At 37.1% G+C, this 23,183-nt stretch overlaps 1 protein-coding gene across 3 annotated transcripts in view; it reads left to right on the plus strand.

Moving 5' to 3' along the window:
* The first annotated feature begins 819 nt into the window (after positions 1-819).
* The window catches only part of bcl11aa (BCL11 transcription factor A a), a 122,847-nt gene continuing 100,483 nt past the window's right edge, over positions 820-23,183 (plus strand). Inside the window, exons 1-2 of one of the 3 annotated variants that reach the window (XM_028820909.2) lie at positions 820-1,372; positions 6,546-6,875. In XM_028820909.2, coding sequence (XP_028676742.1) covers positions 1,318-1,372; positions 6,546-6,875 — 385 coding nt within the window. In that variant the 5' untranslated portion in view covers positions 820-1,317. Of the gene's footprint in view, positions 1,373-1,957; positions 2,019-6,128; positions 6,150-6,545; positions 6,876-23,183 lie in introns of those variants that run through there. The other 2 variants (XM_051919325.1, XM_051919326.1) reach the window with 2 other exon arrangements.

Here is a 23,183-nt window from a genome sequence, read left to right on the forward strand (position 1 = left end):
TCCCCCTTCCCCTTTGTATCCCACCCCAGCTCCGCGTCTGCCTCACGTTTTCATTACAAATCGCTCTTGTGATTCTCTTACATAGCCACTAGTCTTATTACTTTTTCTATTATTACTTGACTCAGTTATTTTCGGCGCTCCGCTTTAATTGAATACACGGTGCACTTCTAAGCGTGCACCTTACAAGAAAGGACGCTTTATTCTATTGATTGTTATTTTTCTTCTTCTGGTTTCTCATCTTTAGACGTTGCAAACTACAGCTTTATAATAGTGTCCTGACACACATTTCTAAATGCGGCCATGGACTGACAGTGAATAAAACCTGTCAGCGATCTCTGCCTCAGCACTGTCCACCTTTAAAGTTACTAGACGCACCCCTGCATACCCACGCCTTGTTACCCCCCGCCTATTCGCCGGCGACCCGCCTTTTCAACCCCGTGCATTTCTGTGACCTGTTGTTGCAGCTTTCGTTTTACAGCACTGGATCCATCGAGTCTCGATAAAACTATTTTAAGGAATCCTAAAGGTAACTTGAAATATTTAAAGTGTACTGTCCGGCTTCCAACGCGTGTCGCGCAACCCTTCACACACACTTGCTTTAACTTTGGCTCGCTCGCGCTGGTCTGACAGTACTTCTTTTTAAATCTTCTTTCCCCTGTGCTTGCTGCTTTGTGGCCCACAGCTTTTATTTACTTATTTTTGTGCACTCTAGTCCGTGCCCAGGTCCCTGATCAATGTCCACTGCGACAGCTTTAATTAGACTCTTTTTTTCTGCTTGTATGTCCAACCCCCTTATCCGTTGTCCATTGGCTTCTCTTGGTCTATTTTTCACGTCCAGCCCCCTGATCAATGCCCACTGCAATCATTAGACAGTTTTTTTTCCTCTTGTGCCTCTTGTCCAGCCCCCTGATCTCTGTGTCCATTGGCTTCTCCGGGTCTATTTTTCATGTCCAGCCCCTAATGAGTGTCCATTGGTTTTGTTATCTGCATTCCCTCCTCCTCCTCTCTTTCTTTGCCCTGCCCATGTTTTGTATGTCTGTGTCCATCCATCTCCTGACGTTCAAGTTCGCAGGGACGTCACGTCCGCACTTGAACTTGCAGCTCAGGGGGGCTTTTGCCATTTTTTCATCTCTCTCTCTCTCTTTTTTCAAAAAAGCCATGACGGCTATCCCACAATCCATCTTCCCTGCGCCATCTTTGTATTATTTCTAATTTATTTTGGATGTCAAAGGCATTGATGAAGATATTTTCTCTGGAGTCTCCTTTCTAACCCGGCTCTCCCGATGTGAACCGAGCTCAAAGCCACCACCAACCACCATGTCTCGCCGCAAGCAAGGCAAACCCCAGCACTTAAGCAAACGGGATTTTTCGCGTAAGTAATGTGCACAAAAATCTTCATTTCTTTTTTTCTTTTCATTTAGTTATTTTTTCCAATCGCGATTTGTGTAGTTTTGTTTGAAAGGACTAGAAACTGACCGGAGAAGAGAAAAGCGTTAAGGTGGTAGTGGACATCGGACAGAAGGAGAGAAAGCTAGTGAGAGAGAATGAGAAAGAGTAGGATCGGGTAGACTTAAGGAAAAGCATGGTCATCTGCAGAGTTAAAAATGCACAGATCATAAAAGTTGAAAAAAGTTGCAGTTTTTATACAGCGCCGTTAAAATCCGGTGCACTTTTAACGAGCGCGCCTGTTTTGTGCCTTACTGTGCCCTCGGTGCTTGAGCCACGAACTAAGGGGCATATGGTGGGTGAACGCGTTAGGTAATGCAACCTCACTGGACTTTAAGTGCCGCTGGACCGTAGCGCAAAGCCTATAGAAAGCTCTGCTCGTGCACCGCACTGAGAAGGCTTCCCTCCTCTAGTACTATTTTTTGGAAGATTTTCAAAAAAACTGGAAGTGGATTTTGATTGGGAAAAATCTCGTGTCTGAATGTTTACAAGCGCCGCGTGCGCGGAACCTCCTGCCAGCAACGTCGACACGGCGAGAGAAAGGAAAGAGGACGCAAAAAACAGTTAAAAAGGTATAATTCCGACCTAAAAGTAGGCAATCCTCAATCTTAATTTATTTATACCACTTCGCAACCAAAGCGAAAAGCTTATTTTAGTTTAAAGGGGGACTCAAGAAATGAATTAACGCGTACAGCGCGAAACTGCAAAATCATAAAGATATGGACCGGAGGACTGTCCGGCTTTAAGTGATATGCATATGTACCCTCAGCCTTGGCTATCCGCGACTGAATAATCGCTCCGTAAGACGAACACATGTACATTCTTCGAAGGGCTCTGTTTGTTATCTCTCCTCGCATGTGTGTCATCGCACAACCTTCCCGGGAGTTTTTCTTTTTTCCGTTTCAGAGAGCAATGTAACAGATAACAACAAAGAAAAATACAAATTATAAAAGGAAAGTCAATAATATGAAAAGTGGGTAACTGAAAATAGCCTCACTTTTGCCGTGTTCTTCCTCTTGCTTACATCTCGATTTAAAGATGATCTGCTGGCATGTGAAACGTCAATTCGGTTTCTCCCTTTCTTCCAGTGTTCTTTCAGACAGGCACCAAACTAAAAATAAAAAGTAAGGCGTTGCGACTGCAGGTTTCAAGGTAACAAATGTGTCTTAAACAACTGTCCCGCTCGATCCGCGCGACTGCAAAAATGCAAAGCTTTTCACAAGCCGCATTTGGTCGCTAGGAGGCAGGATACGATCAAAAACGGAGGTGAACTTGAACCTGATCAATTTCAACACCACCTCAATCTACATATCCTGACGAGATGCTTGGAATAATGGGGGAATGCTTGATAATACAACAAGGCTTTTAGAACAATTTATTTTTTCCCTTCCCAGTGTCTTCTAACGCTGTATTTAAGTGAAAAGAAGTGACCCAAAATGGTTAACGCAGAGAAGAAGGGTCTACTTTAAAGACTTTTACTTTTAGGCTTTCTGAAATGTTAACGTGTTCTTGTTCTTTGTTTATTATATTTTTCTTTTTATAATGGGCTTAAATTGCACACGGTAGATACAGATTTACAAATAAAATCGTTTTACGTTCCATCTCCGTAAACAAGAAATACTTTTTTAAAAAAACATAGGAACCCAGTAACCCAAATGGAAGGGTTTTGTAAAGATTTGTGTATTAATTAACTTTGACCGCCTTAAACAAAAAGTACACATTTTATTATCTTGTTCATTTCATAATGAAAGTGATGCCGGTACTTTAGGAAATGCTTAACAAGGTAATCATTAGAAAAGAACGTTTTACGTCTGATTGCTTTTATTCTTGACAGTTACGATACCCTAGTTTATTGCACTTACGTTAATGTACGTGTACAGTACTCATACTACGTGCTTCAAAGCAGGGTGGTCTTTACATAATGGAACACTATTATTATTATTATTATTATTATTATTATTATTCAGCGTACGATCGTTTCTTTTAATGCACTAGTCGGACTTATTCTTTTAAAATTATTTACCAGAACGGCTTCTCTCTCACACACACGCACAAACACACGCACACACACACATTTATATCCTAAAGAAGTAGTGCAGTTATCTTAACTTTTGAAGAAGAAAAATGATTTTTAACACGTTTTCTTCTCATATGAGATTTCTTGTAGGAAACGGTTAACATTTTCTTGCTGTGCAAAGTATTAGAGCACGACAGCAAAACTAAGACATTTCTGTTTGCTTTTATAATGTATGTAAGTTAAATATTACTCATTTAGCTGTGACAGGTGTAAGTCATAAATTTAAGTTACACTGAACAGGTTTAACAGTCCATACCTGTCATCCCTTTATTCGCATTATCTTCTCCCTTTAAAGCATTATCTGGCCAGATAACAAATCTTGTAAGGTACAATGGTTTATTTGAAGTGGATATTGTCTAGGTAGGATACAAATTCATGTGCTCTGTATAATGGCAGGTTTTTAATTGTTTTTGGTTTTTTTTTTGTTGTCAGTGCTTACCAGTTGGTTTACAAAGAATGTCACCTGTGTGTGTTTTTCTTGAGTCATGCAGTATGTCGTTTTCTGCTAAATCTGCTATCTAAAATATAACTGAATATTTACATGCATAATCAATTTTATGAAAATGCATAAGGATCTGAGACACTTGACTACTGCTTTACTAAGTGAAGCAGGGGTAACTAACCTTTAAATCTCGGGGTTGTCTATTAAAAAATAAAGACAACATATGGATATATCTGCTTAAAAATCAAAAACCTTAACTGTGCTCCATTTCACTTTTGAAATATTTAAAAAGCAGTAAATGCTATATTTCAAACATGCAAAAGTATTGTTTTTGTTAAAAACAGAAGACATTTTTACATTTGTTATGCCTTACCATCTAAAATACAATTTTAAAAAGTTGTTGCATTATTATTAAGGGTGTGTGCATGGATGCTTGATTATAATGACACATGCCTAAATACAAATTCTCATACCTCATTGCTGCTTACTAGAAGTGGAATAAAGATACACTTATATGTGCCTGTAAAATGCTTTGATCTCATTTAAAAAATTCAACTAGAAAAGGATTGTAAGGAAAAATATATCATTCCTTTAGATTCCATTTAAATTACAGGTCATGAAAAGCATTGAAATATTTCATTCACACTAATTTAAATACTGCAACTATTGTCATTAAAGGAAAACAAGCTTATTTAGCTAGAAGACAGATTTTTTAAGAATCACAGTTGATAAGAAGTAATTCTTATCTGTCTACCCTGTTAATGTTTTATATGCTGTAAATGATATGTATGGCATATTTAATAGTGTTAGTTTAATCCGCATTTGTTGATGTGCCTAATGTCTATGTGGATTTTCAGTATGAGAGATATTCCATTGACATTTGCACTTGTTTTTATGCATTTAAATCTTTTATTAATGTATGATATTTTTTAAACATAATTTACAATTAATTCTTACAGTGTGCTATTCTGGAGAAAAACTTTAAAGAGCCAAGTGTGGCTCATAAGAAGTTGTTAATTTGGAGTTCTTGCTTTTTTAGAACCATGCAGAGACCTCATATTCCAGTAGCTGACCTGACATAAAATTAAGGGTAATACCAGAGGCAAGAAATTATCTGTGTGTCCTAGATGTAACCCAGCTTTCGTGTAGTCTAGGTTCGCCAAATGATATTTTTCACTGCTCATCTGGGAGCTACCCCATATCTGCCCCTCAATATGTGGTCTAGGTAGGGCTGAAACAAATTTAACCTGAGTTCATAAGATCCCAGCACTTTATCAAAATCTGGTCCAATCTTCTGAAGTCAAATTAAAATCTATTTTTTGATTCTCAGTGGCTTTAGGTTCATTAAAATGTGAAATTGGCAGCTTAGTAAAGAAGGTCAAGTTGCTTAACCATTTGTAACCTCTGTTGAGACTTCACCTTTTTAAAAAAAAAAAGATCATGGATATCTGAATAGGAGCTAGATATCCTGATACCCCCCCCCCCCCCCCCCCCCCATTAAAACAGCATATGCTTATTTGAAAAGAAGCCTATCTAACAGCAGTAGATGGAGCTCAGCTGAGTAATGCAAAGAGTTAACCCTCGTTGGGTTATAGAAGTAACCCTTTAGTGGCTTACAAATGCCTATCCTTCTCACAAAGTTGTAACTAAAAGTTAAGCATGCAAAATGACACCCCCACTCCCCCAAAATGTAAAAATTGTATAAGCCAGAAATTACTCAACATGCTATGCATATACAGTGTGATTTTTTTTCTGTCAAGATTAGATTGGACATTTTTTCAGTCTTGTTTCTTTAAACAATAGAAAGTCCTCTGTGCAAACATGTGGTGGACACATTTGATTCTTTCCTTTTAAAGATTTCAAAGGATGGAGGAAATGAAATGTTGAAGAAAGTTGACCGGGAGTTATCTTAATTCATTTCTTCAATATGCGATTTGTATTTTGAGTTGTGTTGGCTGCTGTACATGGCATGAGAGTGGGTTGGAAAATAGATGGACATACAGAATTAAGGAGCCGGAGCTGCTACGATTTAACGCTGAGGTTAATATTTGTAAAGATCCATTGATGAGGAATAGCATCATCAATTATTTTTTTTTTACTTCAATTTTTAGGCATGGGGTAGAAACGCATCTTTGCAAAATGAAATTTTTCATTTTTTTCAGACAATCTCATCAAATCTTGCAGGTTAGCAATTTTTTTCTTTTTAAATGGCCATTTAGAGGGATGGAGTATGGAGGCTTTGCTCAATCAGCTTTTTCCTTGTAGAACATTTCTTTTCTGCTGACAAGGGTCCTGTGTACTGTTCCAGAAAGTCCTTATGGTATACATTTAGTCTGCTTGTATACTTCATTAAAAATTGTTTTTTTTATTATTTGGAAAGTTTCTTGTAAAAAATGTCACGATTCCAAGTGTTTATATACAGAACAGAATTATTGGGGTTAAAACGAGTAAAGCAATTGGCCATTGCATAACTTTATAGTTATTACTGGATTTTTAGGCTGTTTCTAATCTCTTTCTTTCTTTCTTTCTTTCTTTCTTTCTTTCTTTCTTTCTTTCTTTCTTTCTTTCTTTCTGCTGCAGCCGAACCTCTAGAAGCCATTCTTACAGATGATGAGCAGGATCACGGAGCACTGGGAGCTTCAGAAGGGGACCATGACCTTCTTACTTGTGGCCAATGTCAAATGAACTTCCCTTTGGGGGATATCCTTGTTTTTATTGAGCACAAAAGGAAGCAATGCAATGGCAGTCTCTGCATGGACAAAGCTGTGGATAAGCCGCCTTCACCCTCACAAAGTGAACTGAAAAAAGCCTCCAATCCTGTAGAAGTTGGCATCCAGGTCACACCAGAAGATGATGATTGTTTGTCAACATCTTCAAGAGGAATTTGCCCTAAACAGGAGAACATAACAGGTAAAAATGAAAGCAAATAATAATGATAAATTTTATATACACATTAATCTACACACATAAAAGCACAGATACACTCCCGAGCACATGCACAGTAAAGCTGTATTGGTCTTTGCACACTGGTTGCTTTTTATAAAAAAGTGTGTACAGTTAGCTCTGTAATATATGAAGTGGTCCAAGTAACTAAGAGACATTTTAACAAATGCATTTTACTTTCTTACTGGGGTGCTGCCATACAGTTTTTGCTGCCAAAACTTTTTTTCGGAAAACTTTGTTATTTTTTTTTAGTGGCAACAGGTTTTTTATGTTTAGTTCTGCTACATTATAGCTCTTTTTGTCCCACTGCTACTTGATTTTCTCTTTAATTATGTATGTTATTAATAGTTTTAAGTAATTTTTTCCTTCTTTTTGTAGCAAGTTGCTTCCACTGATTACAGTCATGTAATTCAGTAGAACACTCTCCACCACTGTACCCACGATGTCGACTCATTCAGCATTACTTTTAGGCACATTCTTCTTCATGGTGGTTTTCCTTCAAAGTGTTAATTGCAGTGCAGTTAGGCCAGAGCAGGGTTTGCCCTGCAATTAAAAACAACAACCCTTTGGCAAAATGACTTTACTGACCTTGAAGCTGCCATTTTTGACTGACCAGACTGTAATAGAGAGGCCCTGTACTGAGGTTTAACCAAAAAAAAAAGTTTAAAGGGCTTATTAAAAATGTCAAAAGGTTGGTCAGTCAGGACAGGCTTGCTGGCTTCTGATAAATGCCACCCTCTGATGTGGCTTGCACAGATACATCTAGATTTTTTTTTTTTGTGGTTTACACAACCACATCACATCATTTTATAATGTCCATCATATATTTTCTCTTTTCAATTAGGGTTTTTTTTTTCCATTTTTCACTTTTAGGAGCAGGCACATATACTGCAAGATGGCTTTAAAAAAAGCAGAAAAGCATAGATGGCCTAGGCAAATAATTATTGATGTGCATACCCCACTGAAATTAGACCTTTTGTTTATAGCCACCCTTCTATCACAATAACAGTTCAGTTTATGTGAGTGAAACAAATCTGTTCTGATGCTGCAGCTCTGGTGTCTGGAGGCTGCGGCTCTTTGCAAGAATTGAAAGAAATCCCCCCCCCCACCCCCTTGAAAAAATGCAAAGAATGTCAAAAAGCAAAATCATGAAAAAATACTTTGGGTAGAAAGGATACGTCATTTTGGGAGCAATCAAGCTCTAAAGTACTTGTAATTAACCCTCATCTCACAAACACAGCATCTTGCTTTGTTACAGGATTTTTTTGGGTTATGACCTCCTGCTGTTGCTTGTGGATTAAATGAAGAAAAGCTTGTGGCATTATGTTCTATATTAAAACATACATTTTTTTGGAGTCCTCGAAGTTAATGTCTTATTTTTGGCATGTGTGTGCTTTACTGATATGTATAAAGAATTTTGTAAACTGAATTACCTGAGACAGTTTTAAGGTAGTGGCAACTTTAAAAAACAAAGGTGAGTGGCAGCAGGGGGCAGTTAAACAAAATCTCATATACGTAAGTTAGATGTACATTTTATCTGACTAAAATGTGAGCTTTAATGCCAGACTGTTTTACTGCTCATTTTTCTTCCTTAGCTGTGCTTTGTAGTGTTTTCATAAACAACCCTTGAGATGTAAGGGAAGCTAGCAGTATTTGTGAATTCTGTGGCAAGTAATTATAACATCCTTATTTTCCGATCAAATTCCTACAGTACAACAGGCCCACAATCATTCTTTATTTTTAATGCAGCAGGAGATCTGAACGAATAGAAGGAGCGTTGTAGTGCATGATTAATGATACAGAAGCCTTCAAGGAAAAGACATGCAGACTTAGAGGTCCAAAGCGATGCTAAATCGCCAAATATGGAGTACCACTTGAGTGATGCAACACCCTATTTACATATTGAGCAGCTCTGTTTAAAAGACAAAACACAGTACCTGTCAAGCAAGAATGAAACGCTCACTTCGAACATTGTTCCAAAATAGGCCATGCTGTGTAGCGCGCTGGCTCTCTGCTGCTACAGGAAGTGCCTATCTGAAACCTTTGTAGTAATTGTGTTTCAGGGATACTCTCAGCAAAGGCAGCTGATAGCTTTAAGCCCTTTTAACCAGGGTTAATATTTTTTTTCCTGTAAGAAAACATTTTGGTTTTGTGAGCTCTTTTTTTAAGAAACAAAGATCTAACTTGACAAGTGCTGCCTTTAGATGTCAGGTTCTGACATGAAAATAACTTATTCATGTCAACATTTTAAGCTAATATACAGTAAGCAGCATTAATTTCATATCAAGATTGTATTCTTAGTCAGCAATTTTCAAACGTGTACATAGTAGCACAAAGATTAAAATATTAACTTTGCGCCTTTTCTGTGTTTAGACGCTTTAGACACCAGGTCAGTATGGATAGCCAGGATAGGCCATCCTCTGCTGCAGTGCCCCTTAGAGTTTACTGGAGCTTCCCTTTAGCAGTTGCTAACAGTTAAAGTTAATTTCCTTTGTGAAGAAAAGTGCAGGGGGTTGAATTGTGTTTTGTTAAATTTGACTTTAGTGTATGTAATGTTATTTTCTTCATTGTATAAGTTAGACCTGATCGTATGGAATGTGATTTTCTTCAAATAAAATTTAAAAAGCTACAGATTGTAGAATGAGCTTTGGAGTCAATAATAGAGCATTTACTTACATTTCTTAAACAATGCTACACGCCTGTCTTTTCAGATTTGTGGAAAAAAATAAAATATTTTAAGTGTTTCTAAAGCACATCTTTGGAAACACAAAAAAGTCTTCAGAACCATGACTTGCCTGTGTCTGTTAGGGCTTAGTAAATGACACAGTGTTTCATGTATAGTGCTCAGCATGAGCTGTTGCAACAATGCTACACATCTCAATACAAATGAATAGCACAAACTGTTGCATGGTCAGGTAAACCTTTGTTATCTCGGAAACAGTCTTTCACTTTGCTTGGGTGTTGGTTTGTCCCAGCTGAATGGCCCTGTACCATAGAATTAAATTAAATAAATCAAACTGCGCTGTTACTTAATGTGCTAGTGTGTTCCAAAAATTTGACAGTCGTGTATTTGGATAAAGGTAATCAAGAATACTTCAAGGGTCTGCTTTTATATATGCAATAAAATGCAAGCTATGCAAAAGCATGTGTTATATTTTATTATATTACACAACAAAATCACCAGTGTTGAATTAACATGTGAAGTGTTTCCCTGTACACATTGTAAAGAGTAACTTAATAGTACTTAATACTGGAGAATTTACTGTATACATTTTTATTATCTATGAGCCAGAACTGTATCAAGCAGCTTTTAAATATGTTCCACTTTTTTGTTGAAAGAAATTTATTTTTATATCTGTAAAAAAAAGCAAATTTTTATTTTTGCAATTGTAATCGTTAAATATTCACAACTGTAATAGTTGCAAAGAACCTTTGAAACCAAATCCAACACCTTATTCTTGCAGAGCATATTTTTTCTTCTTAGTTATTATTACTTCTATGTTTTTTAGTAAATAAGCTTTCATTTTCTCTGTGCACAAGAAAGTGTTAACCAGGGTGCATTCGGAAATTATCTGCTCAGTCTAATCTAAATGATGAGAATGCATTTTGTTTTAGAGAACTGAAAAATTGTTATCCACATTCGTTCTACAGTAAAAACGTGGCTATCATTTCGACTCAATGGAAGGTGCCGTGAAGCAAGTAATTTGGGCAACATCACAAGTCCTTGGCCACATCTTGTGTGGAGGTTACTTGGTCAGTTGTCATCCTCTTTTTTGGCTGCCTCATTTTTATTTTGTTGTTGGATGAGGCAGTTTAAAACAAGTGACTGTTGCAAGAATTTTGAAAACATTTTTTTGGTTGAAATGCAAGGTACTTAATGAATGCAACCTTGCTTTCTTAGCTGAAGGAAGGTTTCCATTTTGTTTTTTGATGGGACATCATAACCTTAAACAGAGGTACAGATGTTTAGCATAATCATAAAAATCCTTCTTGGTACTTATGTTGATTTTTAGAAAGCTAATTTGTTAATTTATTCATTTTACTAAAAGAAAAAGTCACCATTTGGCAATTTTGTGTTAAATTTGCAGTTGAATGTCAAATGAGAGAGTCTCTCAAAAATGACCAAATTAAAGGTTGTGTTGTGTGCATGTGCACATTTCCCTGAAATACTTATTAGTCATCAATCGAACACTTTAACAGAGAGACCAGTTGAACACTACTGGAAATGGTTTGCTCAACTCAGATGTTACAGTTTTTGTTCTTATAGTGCACCTGCCTTTTTGTTTTACATCTGATTGCTTTTGTGTTAGCAATTGTATAAAACAGGGAGAAGCTACATAGAAACAAAGTTGGCTGAAAAAGCTTTTCATTTTAAAAACCTTTAATATTTTCTAAGAGTATAAACCGTGAACAAAATTGTAGCTGCATGTTACTTACCTGGGCTGAACACAATCCTGCTTGTTTGGAACAAAAGTGTTTAGCACTTAGGCTGGCAACTGCCTGGCAAAATGCCACCTTGCTGCCAAAAGCCTGCACCTTGGGGTTATTTCATTTTCTCTCCTCAATCCTCTTTTGACCATTTTATATCTTAGGTTTTTATAATCTTTTGCATCCAATTCATGTGTATATCTGGTGCCCCAGGATTTAACATGTGGATCTCTTAAATATATTAGTGGGTGAGGCTGTTGGTTATTTTTTCAGCTGATTCTAGAGAATATTTCCTTTATGCTGTCATTTTATTTCTGTTGTTCTTTTTGCATTTATTATCCAAGGTTCATAGTGTGTTGTGTTTAATATCTGTTTCTGGAGTCTGCATATTTGCCCAGCCTATTACATTAAATGAAATGGTGCTCCACATATCTGAATATCTCGATTTATGCAACAGTTGAATGCTCCCTTGTCATAAAGCAGCCTTCACTTTAGAAAAGGCTGTTGTTAAAAACAAGGCTTCCACCTAAATAATCTCATATGATGCGCAAACAAGTATTTTTATAAAGTGGACAAAATGCAGAGGATAATTTGCCATTTCATTTTCCATGCTTGTTCATTTTTTTTCTAGCCACTTGCTCAGACGTCAGCAAACATTAAAGGGTCTGAAACTTGGCAACAGCACCTCAGGACATCCCCCAGTCTCTGGTGCCAAAGATACCTTGGCACAGCGACGGTTTTGAGACGCGGGGTGGAATGATTGTCCCAGCTCTTAGCAGGGATTGCATGTACTTCATTTGCCTGTACAATTTGAGCATTGGTGCTGTGTCTCAGGGTAGCCCTCAGGTGCAGGCTTCGATGGGCACATGTTCTGTCAAACGTTATGCAGTGAATAACAAATTTCTGCTGTTGCAGCGCTGTAATAAAGCTATAAACAGTTGGTTTGGGGGGTGATGACATTCAACAGAAGAAAATATATTTCTCAGGAATGTATGATAAACAATTGACATGTGAAGAGCTCCTTCATACTACATATTCTTTAGTTTTTATTTTTAAACTCAGGCAAAAGCTGCATTATTTGCAGATCCATTCCCTGAGAATAATCCATTACAGCAGCTATAACTATTGGATATTTAGTGGCACGTAGATATAATGTATGATTTTAAAAAATAAGCTTCCAAATAAATACATGAAAATGGCTTTGTGTTTCATCATTCAAAGTTTGCCCGAGTGTAAACTCTGCGGTCTGCATTACCGGCAGTGTACATGAGTACCACTGAAACTGAAAATCTACAGAGACTGTTTTTTTGTATGGCAGATTAGATACGGAATGGTAAATTCATCTATTTATACACCCATCCGGCCATCTTCTGAACTGCTTATTTCTATACTTAGGGTTGTGAGGATCTAGGGCCTGTTTTTCCAACATCAGATACAAGGTAGAAACCAGCTCTGGATGGCTGCCACTCATGTGTTGTTGTGCACTTATAGTTTGTATTATGTGTCCAATTTTTCCCTCTTTAAAAATATATAGTAGCCAAACAACGGATTTTATTTGAATTTTTCATGACATTTATGTCTACATACAAAATCTGTAAAATTCATATGAATATCTAGTGACATCTGAATATATAGAACCTGCATATCTATCTATCTATCTATCTATCTATCTATCTATCTATCTATCTATCTATCTATCTATCTATCTATCTATCTATCTATCTATCTATCTATCATATTACAGATACTAATATAGATACTAACATAATATTAATACCCCAGAATAGTTTTTAATATGCATTTTTATTGCATGTAACAAACAGAGCAGGTATGTATATATGTACTGTATATACAGTATAATATATTACATGTAGACGTATACCACTATTGGATAAATATATTTTTTCTCAACATGTAAGCTTGAACAATGTAAAAGTCTGGTTTCTGAATCTTATTTTATTGTTTAACAGGAAACTATTTTTTAACTTTTTCCATTACAATTCATACACTCAGTAATAAACACATGGCCACTAATCACTGTTTTTTTCTCTTTGAAATTCTTGAATATAAGTGGTCATGCATTAATTTTTATTTTGTAGTTGAGGCTTGAATTAACTTTCAACCTTTTTCTTTTTGTATTATAGATAATCACACATACACATAGGGATTCCCATATACTTTGTATATATAACAATAAAGTAAAATTTGAAATATGAAGTTGAAACACACACATACACAGTGAAGGTCTGTGATACGGTTTGCACAGTTTTAGGTGAATGTGGTGGGGGGTTAATATGTTGGGGAGTTAATAAGGTAGGGTTTGGAGGATGTTGGTCATAAAGTCTAATGTATTATGTGCATATACTTATTTTCAAGCCTTCATATGCTGGGTTCTTGTCCAAGATACATGAATCATTTTCTTCCTTTATGGATTTCCAGCTACACACAAACACACACACACACACGTGCACGCACACACACACACACACACACACACACACATATATCCTGTTATACTACTATTACAAACAATACATTTTAGAAAGGATTGCATGACTACACTAAGAACAGTCTATAATTTTTATGATGGCTTCCAGGTGAAAATACACATTTAACTTAAAAGAACTCTGCCCATATAGCCCGAATTTGCATTTTTTAATATAAAACTCTACAACATTTTTGCATACATAACAAAGGTCTACAACATTATAAAGAAAGTATGTTTTTATTTTAATGTTAGTTAATTTTTTCTTTAATTGTGAAGGTGGGTGGTGTTTACATGAAGTTTAAGAGAGTCAGGGAGATTCCACCTCCAGCTGTTTGACATTCACGTGGAATTCAAAATGTAATTGGCACAAAGTCTGATGACTGCAAAGATGTATCCATTCCCAGAATGCAAACCCCACCCCCACCATCATGAGAAGTGTAATTTGGCAGTACTCTCGATTCCTTTGCTTAAAGAATATACATTTCAAAAATTACGTCTACAGAGTAAAACAATAATTTACTATTGTATTTCTAATGAAAAAGGTATATGAATTTGAATGTAAAGGTGTGTGTATTTGTCCATATATTTTTTAACTAATTATGTAATATTTTTTATATGCTACATAACAGCTTTGCATATAAAAAAGTAACATTTATATTGCTTTCTGGTTGTCTAAAGGAAATAACAATACATTTTTAGGAGCATAAAATAAAAACACTTTTAAAACATACTTATCAACAAGTAGCTTTTTGTTTTAACCATTTCAATATCCTCAAAGTTTATTGTGTATTGTAAATTCCTGCAACAGCAAAAAAAAAAGCACCACCTCTCACTTGCTTTATGAAACAGGCTCACTTAACAACTCAGTGGAGATGTACACTTGTTTGTACTACTGAGATAAAAGGGTGAAAAAAGGGATTGCTGTAAAAAAATAATTCAAGCACTGTAAGTTGATGTGGTGCTCAAGCTGCCTCAAGCTGCCTTTTTTGTGTTGGCCGGAGGTCGCCGGATCAAGACTTTGCACCCTCCACTATGCAGTCTGTCACTGCCACTCGCTACAGCCTGGCAAAAAGTTAATTGCTTTATTTTTAGGAGCTTGTGGAGAGACAGTTCATTTAAGCAGCTCCAGCTCCAAATATCTTTAGTCAGAAGTATTTCAGTATAATACTGTTAAAAATATTTAAACAGCCAATTTTAGATTGCATAGATTAGGATTTCAGTTATTGCATATAAAAGTTGTCTATCACAGCACTAGTTTGCCTATATGGTGAGATAGAAATCTGTCTGCTTATGGTGTTGTGTGGGACCTAAGGTCTCATTTGTCTCATCTTAGACACTTGAATTAATAATTACATATCTGAGATTAACCTGAAAAGATCGTGGTTTTGAAAAATGGGATGGTCGCATTCTGGACTGTGGAATTGCAGAGGTGTCCCAAAAAAATAATTAAAATATCCGAATGTGAGATTAGTTCTTTTTTCACCTAAAATTATAAAATACTTGCACTTTAAATTGCACCAAATTGATACATGTTTCTTTAAAATGAAGATTAAAATAGTTTGTGTTCTTGGAGTAAGAGATATTTATTAGTTATTATTTTGTTGACATAAAGCTACACCTAATTACTCTTAATTTTTGAACATGTATTTTATTTATTTGCATTAAAACATTTAAAAAGAAACCAGTACCCAAATCCATAAAATGAAATAGTAGAAGCGAAAAAATAAATAATCAAATTAATATCCATTTTCAGACTACTTACTGCTGAAGCCCGCAGATTGCTTGCCCTGTAGTAAGTGTCTTATCTATAGTAAATTTCCTAAGCCTTCTTAGGGTCATCTGTTTTTGGTTTGAAAATAGATGGAAAGGTCTTGTATATGCAGCTATCCCAGTGCAAGCCAGACATGTTTCCATAAAGAGTGGGGGGGAATGGGGGATTCATTGTTCTGAAAGTTTTCCTTGTATCTCTAATGCTGTCAAAGCCGGCCATGGATAACGCTCCTTTCAGCCAGACCCCGGGGTCTTGTGTTTATCATTAGAGCAGATAGGAAGAAGCGGAATATTTTTGCATTTGGAGACATGGAGAAATCGCAGCCTCCCCCCCCCCCTTCCCCAACCCCAAAATCAGCTTGCACTTTCTGACTGAATCTTACTGATAATTTGCTCAAGCTCATTTGAATTTTAAGCACTTCTTTAATCTTCAAAGACTAAATTGCTTTATGAATATGCATGATGTGGGCAGACTTTAGTTCATTACCTAGTTGTAAATTCTAATGACCATTAGGTCCTCGCAGTAATTGCCAATTGTTTTGCATTTTTGATTGGCCTATTAACATGTGCATTCTGCACACATCAGGCTGGCCTGTCAGACTGCCGAAGGAAGGAAGGGGGAGCGGAAAAGGGAGGTGGCAGGAGTGGGAGAGTGGGCTGTAGGTTGTGGGGGGTGGTGTGGTGAAGGGGGGGTTTGTTGGGCAGGGTAGGAAGGTGAAAATTGTTTGTATCGACTAGATTTCTGTATTTCAGGGCTTGGAAAATTGATGATGTAAATTAAAGCAGCATTTTTACGTCTCAAGATTGAAAGTTCACCAAGAGATTTGACATATTTAATTTACATGATGACTTTGCACTCCTTCATTAATGCAATTTGCATATGAAGCTGTTGTTAATCACTTTTGATCATGCTTTCTGCATTAGCTCTGAAACAGCTTCAATGCCTGGGTTTTAAGGGTACAGCTTTCGAAAAAGAGAAGTGCAAAGATGGAATTACTATCAGATCACTTTTTTCTTCATTTTTGTATAGAAGTTTCTTGAGAAAGTCAGAAAACCAGAGTTGTGAAAGTATAATCATTTTAAATAATTCTTAAGCTATAAAGCATCACTGCCATCTTATTTGTATATCATCTGTTACATTGTTACATTATTACATCATTTTGATTTATGCAAGTTTTTGATTGACTGATGGAGGAACAAAGTACCTCCATAAAACACTTAACACATGGAGCTGTTAGTAGGTTGTATTGAAAGCCAGCCAATGCCAGAGAGAGCAAGAGGGAAGAAGCGAGCGCCTAATGCTGAGCTGGTACCTGTTGTCAGGTAGATCTATGTTGCATTTATCCTATGGTTCTTAGCAGGTTTGCCAAAGGTCTGCAAAGCAGAAAATGGTACCAGCACTTGATAGACTAATAATGCTGTCTACCTTTCCTCCTTAAATTATCGTAGCCTATGCTGAAATTACCCAACATTTCTGAACAGAAAAAGGAAAAGTAGGAGGAGGGAAAGAAAAGGTTAAACTTAAAATCAGCTCTTGTAAAGCTCAATAGAATTAGAAGTGGAGGTTTATCACTAAACGTTAACTTCACTTAAGTTTATGTTACATTGTTAATATGTATTTTTCTTCCTATTTGCATTAACTCCATCCAGACTTTCAGAACTATGGCCCTAAAACTCATAACAAAGAAAGCATGTTCTCCAGATCTTCATTTTGCTTACAGTGAACAGCATTATTTTTCTTTCAAGCTTATTACTGAAATAACTGGTAAATATTTCTGGTGGTCTTTGCTCATCTTTCAGCCTACTATCATCAGGTTTTGTGTACTGTCTTTTGTCTAAGAGTATTCATTAAATAAATCCTTATTGTTAATGTTTCTTTGAGGTGCTGAATATAAAAATATAAAATTATGCCTTGATTTAAAAGCATAAATAAAAACCCAAACTTGATCCAACTGTTCTACCCAAATCCATAAGATTGCCTATGGAAACAAAGCGAAAATCCATCATTCCAGGTTTAAGAGAACTCTTTTTTCCATTAGATCCAAAACATCAAGCTGTATTTCATTAGAATCAAAAGATTTAAGCAGAAAAACACCCTGGGTTGAATGCCTGTTTATCATAGTCATAGAGTTTTGATCCTGTTTCATTTTTAATTTTTACTTCCTGTTCTCTAGAGTAACTTGCTTATGAAACTGCAGGTATTGTTTTTGGAGCTTCCTGAACTCTTTGATTTAAAGTAGTTTTCTTGGAGCTTTATATTAATTGCATGTTTTTTGGCACCATCTTGTTTTTTTATGGGTTCCACAATCAATGCCATCAATTTTATCATTGACAAGATGGCATAAAAGGTCATCTTGGATTTACCTGTGCTCTCTTTTACTTTTCTTATACTACCTGGTTAAATACTTCTAGCCGTGACTATTGACTTTGATGTAGGAATTCTTTAAGTGATTTGGTGAAAGATAGGCTGGAACTGTCAACATTAAACCTGGTAGGTTATTGACACACATTTATTCTTCCAATTCCTCCTCATTAATCTGCTTTGCAAAATATAAGTTAGCCAGTGAAACCAAATGTTAACATAAGAGGCACATAAGAGTGTTAACATTTCCATTTTTCCATTTGTCCTTTTTTCGTCGTGTCAGATATCACTTGTCTCCTTTGGAGTGTGAACTGGGGTGATAAAGAAAACAATTTAGCAAGTTGAGCTGAGGTGACCCTGAGCACTCATCCTGCTACAGGTTCAATTAATGTTTACTTCCTCTTCCTTTTGACACCTTCAATACAATGGCATTTTGTTTTTCATAAAGTCAGTGTCCCCGCTGCATGTCATTTGTTCCCTCTGGGATGTGAACTTGGGTTCTGCACTCTATAGGGAGAAAAAAACAACCATTTTAGTAAGTACAGCTAAAACTTAACTCAAGTAACTAGGTGAGAGTTTGGTCATTCTGTAATATGCCTTGTTTCTTGAGAAAACCACCATTGTATACAGTCAAAAAAATAATACTTTATTCAAAAAATTCTTTTGTGAAAATTTTTTTTTTGTTGTGTTATGAAATGTAACTTATCAGAGGGTTGCTTTGTGTGTTGTGCGGCTAGGCAGGGTGAATTATATAATGATACTACTGGTATCAAATGAAGACTATACAGCAGAAAGAGAAGTACTAGTTTGTTTGTGTTTACATAAACTGCATGACCCCCATTCCAAAATGCTTCCAAATTTGTAGCACTTTTAATTTTGTAAAACAAAGAAGTAGGCTGTTAAAATCTATGACTGAGGTTTACTTTTGCACTTTGAAAATGGTCACTGTGCATTCTGTTACAGTTTCCAGTATCAACTTTAGGGAAGGTCAGTTATGATTAATAGGAAGGGATGTCTTTTCATGACATTGGTGGCATTTATCCAAATGATGGTAAAGGCCTTCCTCAAGGAAGACTAATAAAGGCCATACTCAGCGCTGATTTAGTTATTTGTTTTAGGTGCTTCTTGTAATGCTGGAGTAAAAACACAGTTATTGGAATCAGTATTATCTTTTTATGTTGTTTGTTTGGCAGCAGTTTCTCATTTGTATCTATCTATCTATCTATCTATCTATCTATCTATCTATCTATCTATCTATCTATCTATCTATCTATCTATCTATCTATCTATCTATCTATCTATCGGTAATACATCATACCTCTTTTATTACTCAACATGTGTTACAAGATGTTTAGATATTGGTATAGTGTTATATTTTATAGCTTTCGGAATCTGAGAGATAATAAGTAAGCAAAGGGCCTAAGCTGCAATCAATCAACCATCATGCAGGTGTTCCATAGAAAAAAGGAAAGTTGCCACCCCCACTACTGCCAGTATACAGTAGGTTGTTGAAATCCTCTCCCGGCATGTTATTTTACCATCACTTACTTTATCTGTTAAGCCTTTCCCTTTTGTCTCGACATGCAACCATTAAGGTGTGTATTTTTGTAATGCATAATTCTTTGCAATGCCGTGATCTTTTCAAGACTTTATATAGAACTGTTTGGCTTGAATATAACGTGCCTGCATGTGTGAAGTCACATAATAGCATTTCATCAAACTAGCCCTTAGCAGACCCAATTGCCTCTTTTTTCCTTTCAGAATGTTAGCTCTACCCAAGTGTAGTGCATGTTTGAAGTTGTTAATATTCATTGGGGAAACAGTATCCTGAACACAAATAAATTATTAAGTGCATGAACTTTTAAGGCAGTAAGACGACCTGATGGGGTCCATCTGCAAGATCCAGGGGCTCTTTATTTGTGTGTGTTGTACGACTCTGCCCTCTCCAACTTCATAGCCTTTGGTCTCTGGCCAAGTGCATGCATAATTGATTCCACACGCGCTATCATTTTCTTGATGTAATTGCTTTAGTAAGATATGATGAAATCTAATGGATAATTTATTGTTTGAAAATGGGTAAAGAAACAGTAAATGTCGATGGATTCCCAATGATGAGTGGATATAATGAACTCCTAGTGAAAACTGTCATTCCAGAGTGAGTGTCCATAGCTTCTCTGTGTCTGAGGGATTTTCTTTGTTAGATGTTGATTAGTTGACAGGCACAGTGATTCGTTGATTAGAAGCTTGAAATTTGTTTTCTCATGTGACACGTCTTCTGAACCAAAACTTAAAGTAACTACTGATGTTTGTGCCTTTATGATCCAATACCAGACCTTGAGGGGCTTTGTATCAACATTAACTCATTAGTTTTCTTAAATTCTTGGGGTCATTTATTGTTTGAGTCGTGTTGTACTCTATTGATGGTCACTAGAACCCAAAAGACTCAAAAAGTAAGTGGAAGACCTACCTACAAACTAAATGCACTGGTTGATATCATTTTTCCTGTACAAAGGAAACTGAGAGGCATTGGGATAAATCTACTTTGGAGTTGCATTTCTGCCTCCTGGGTCCACCTTAAATGTTGAAGTGGCTGACCGCAGAATGCTCTTTTATTTTTCAAAAGGCCTTGAGAACTTTGAGAGTCTTGTGATCAACCCCCCCACCACCAACATCTAGTACTTCCTGGGGACTCCCAGTAGTCTCTGATTGACTTTTTAAATCAGAACCTCTTTGCTTTAAATATATTTGGTGGGGCAGTCTTGTACAGATGGGGACAGTCCACTCAGCTTGCCTTCCTTGATTTCATTGCCTGCTGAGTAATGATAGAGAGGCTAGAGATCGAAACCATGGACTGTTTGCAGTTGTGACTATTGCTTTTGCTAATTTCTTTTGATATGATAGTGTGGAGGTGCTGTGTGTATTGTGAAGAAATAGATGGAGGAAGGCTTCTGAAATTTCACTTCTGTTTTGAATTTAAGTCTTTTGTGATGAAATCCATAGGCCAGTTTTGATTGCTGTTTTCTATTTACAGCTGAGCTGGTAGGTCTGGCCCCAGTGAAACTGTTTGGCATTTCCACCTTGGCTGAGGTGCTGTGTTGGATGTGAAGTTTTGCATTCCAAAGCCAACAAAGCCAAAAATTCCTGGGCCAAAACAAAAACGATGGTGGACAAAAATAAAATGTTATTACTATTGAATAGGCTATTGGAACTGCTTTCTATTTCCAGCTGATGGTGCAGATGCAGACCATCATAAAAGAATGGACTGACCATCAGCTTTACTTGGAGTGACTGCCTTTTACAGGCAAAACTGTGCAGTGGATTAGAATAGCATGTGGTCAAATCCTTAATGCTTTACCTTGAGACAAAGTTCAAAAGCACCCCCACATTCCTGCCTGGGGTCTCTTCATATATTTTCACTGTGTTCATGAGAAGTTCTTCCAAATTAGGGTTGTCTAAGGCACATCTTCCACCTATTATCTCAAGCTGGTATCCTTCTTCATATTTCATTTATACAGTTGTGGAGGGCTTCTGTTGTGCACCTTGCACACATGATGAGTTGGTCAGCCCTGCTCTGGATTCCTTCCACACTGAAATAATACGTAGATTGGTAGCTGCAAATTGCCCTTGTGTGTGTGATTGTTTCCTATAATAAACTAGTGACTCTGGTTCTATCCTTGTACCTGATGTTCCCACAACAGGCTCCACCTGCCTATGACGGAAAAATTGGCTTTAGAAAATGTATGCATAGAGGAAAACCAAGTAGAATATTTGTTTGAATAGCTCTAGAGTGTTTTATTTATCATTTTTATTAAAGCATTCTCACTGCTGAGAACAACATTTGAGGGAAAGACCTAAGGCTTGCATTAACAGATTCACTTCCATGCTCTTCTGTAATCTGGTTGTTCGGATTGACTTTTGGGACTCTTGGGCAATTTTTGTTTTTGCTGCTTTCTTCTGAGGCACATGCAAGCGTTATTGCAAATAGACATGGACTTTTAATTGTATTCACTTATTTATTTTCGCACGACTTGTGCAGATCAGCTCTAAGGCCAGGTTTTTGGAGGCCCCCTGAAGTCTTTATTTTTTTGCTGTGGAGAGCAGAGTTAGCAGAGCTGGGAGCAAGAGCACAAAGGAAAAATTGTACATTGGATCCATTAGTCTCTTTAGCCTCAGTGTGGCCAGACTGGTTTAGCAGACAGAATGATAGATTGCTTCGTCAGGGGTCCCAGGGTGTGCCCTGAACTTGAAGCACTTTGTTTATCTTGAATAGAAAGGAAAAGCACAGAAATAATCTATGTCTAGCTTTTAGAGGGTCGAGAGAAGCTGGAGAACGGTGCAGACGATGGGGGTGGGAGGGGTGCTGACTGAGGAGTGGACGGTTGGGGGAGGGGTGGGGCTAGTGGCGGCTGTCCATTAACAGATGAACTTGGCTGAGGTCCAGACGTTTGATGAGACAGTGTCATAGCTCAAGCGCTGTCGAGCCTTTTCATTTTTTTTTCCTTTCCTTACCTGCTGACTGTACATCAAGTGCTCCCAGGTCTTTTTGGCTAAAGGCGAAAAATGACACGGCTCAGTTTTATCTCAGAACCAGTTTAGACCGGTCCTCTGGCCTTGCAGGCAGGCTCTATCATCTTTCTTGGCTTTGCTTTTGAAAGAAAAAAAAATGTGATAGTGCTGGTAACCTGAGGGCCTTAGATGGCGGGTGGGGGGGGGGGGGGGGGTGGGGGTGAGGGTTGGGGTGGGGTGTTTTGCAAGGCAACTTAACTTCAAGAGGTTTTCATAAATTGTGGAAACTGTTCTGTGAGAGCAGCCAGCCGAACAAGCAGACCTGCTGTTTCCACATTGTGTGCACATAAACGAGACGGGCAGCAGGAAGTGAAAAGGTACAAACAGATAAAGGAGGGTGAGGAAGAGAGCTGAGAAGTGGCTCTAGCGATGCTATATTGCATTCTGCGTTTTTGTATTTTATTTTTTTTGTAAACTAAGGCTAGGCCTGTGCCTGCTGCTTTCAACGATTTATAGCACAGCTTTCCTTTGAAGAGTTGCAGGTCAAAGTAAAAGCAGCCCAGGGCGCCAAACTACTTTACTCAAATATGTGAGCCAGGCATCATCAGAGCTGGAAGAGAGCACTTTTTGTTTTTTCTTTTTTAATCATCCTGTCTTCGTAAGCTGTTTTTTTCAAGCCTGCATCTTTAATTTAATGTGCAGAGATAGGTGTGTTTAGATA

Source organism: Erpetoichthys calabaricus, chromosome 15 (genome assembly GCF_900747795.2).
Source record: "Erpetoichthys calabaricus chromosome 15, fErpCal1.3, whole genome shotgun sequence".
In the NCBI taxonomy this organism is placed as follows: Eukaryota; Metazoa; Chordata; class Cladistia; order Polypteriformes; family Polypteridae; genus Erpetoichthys; species Erpetoichthys calabaricus.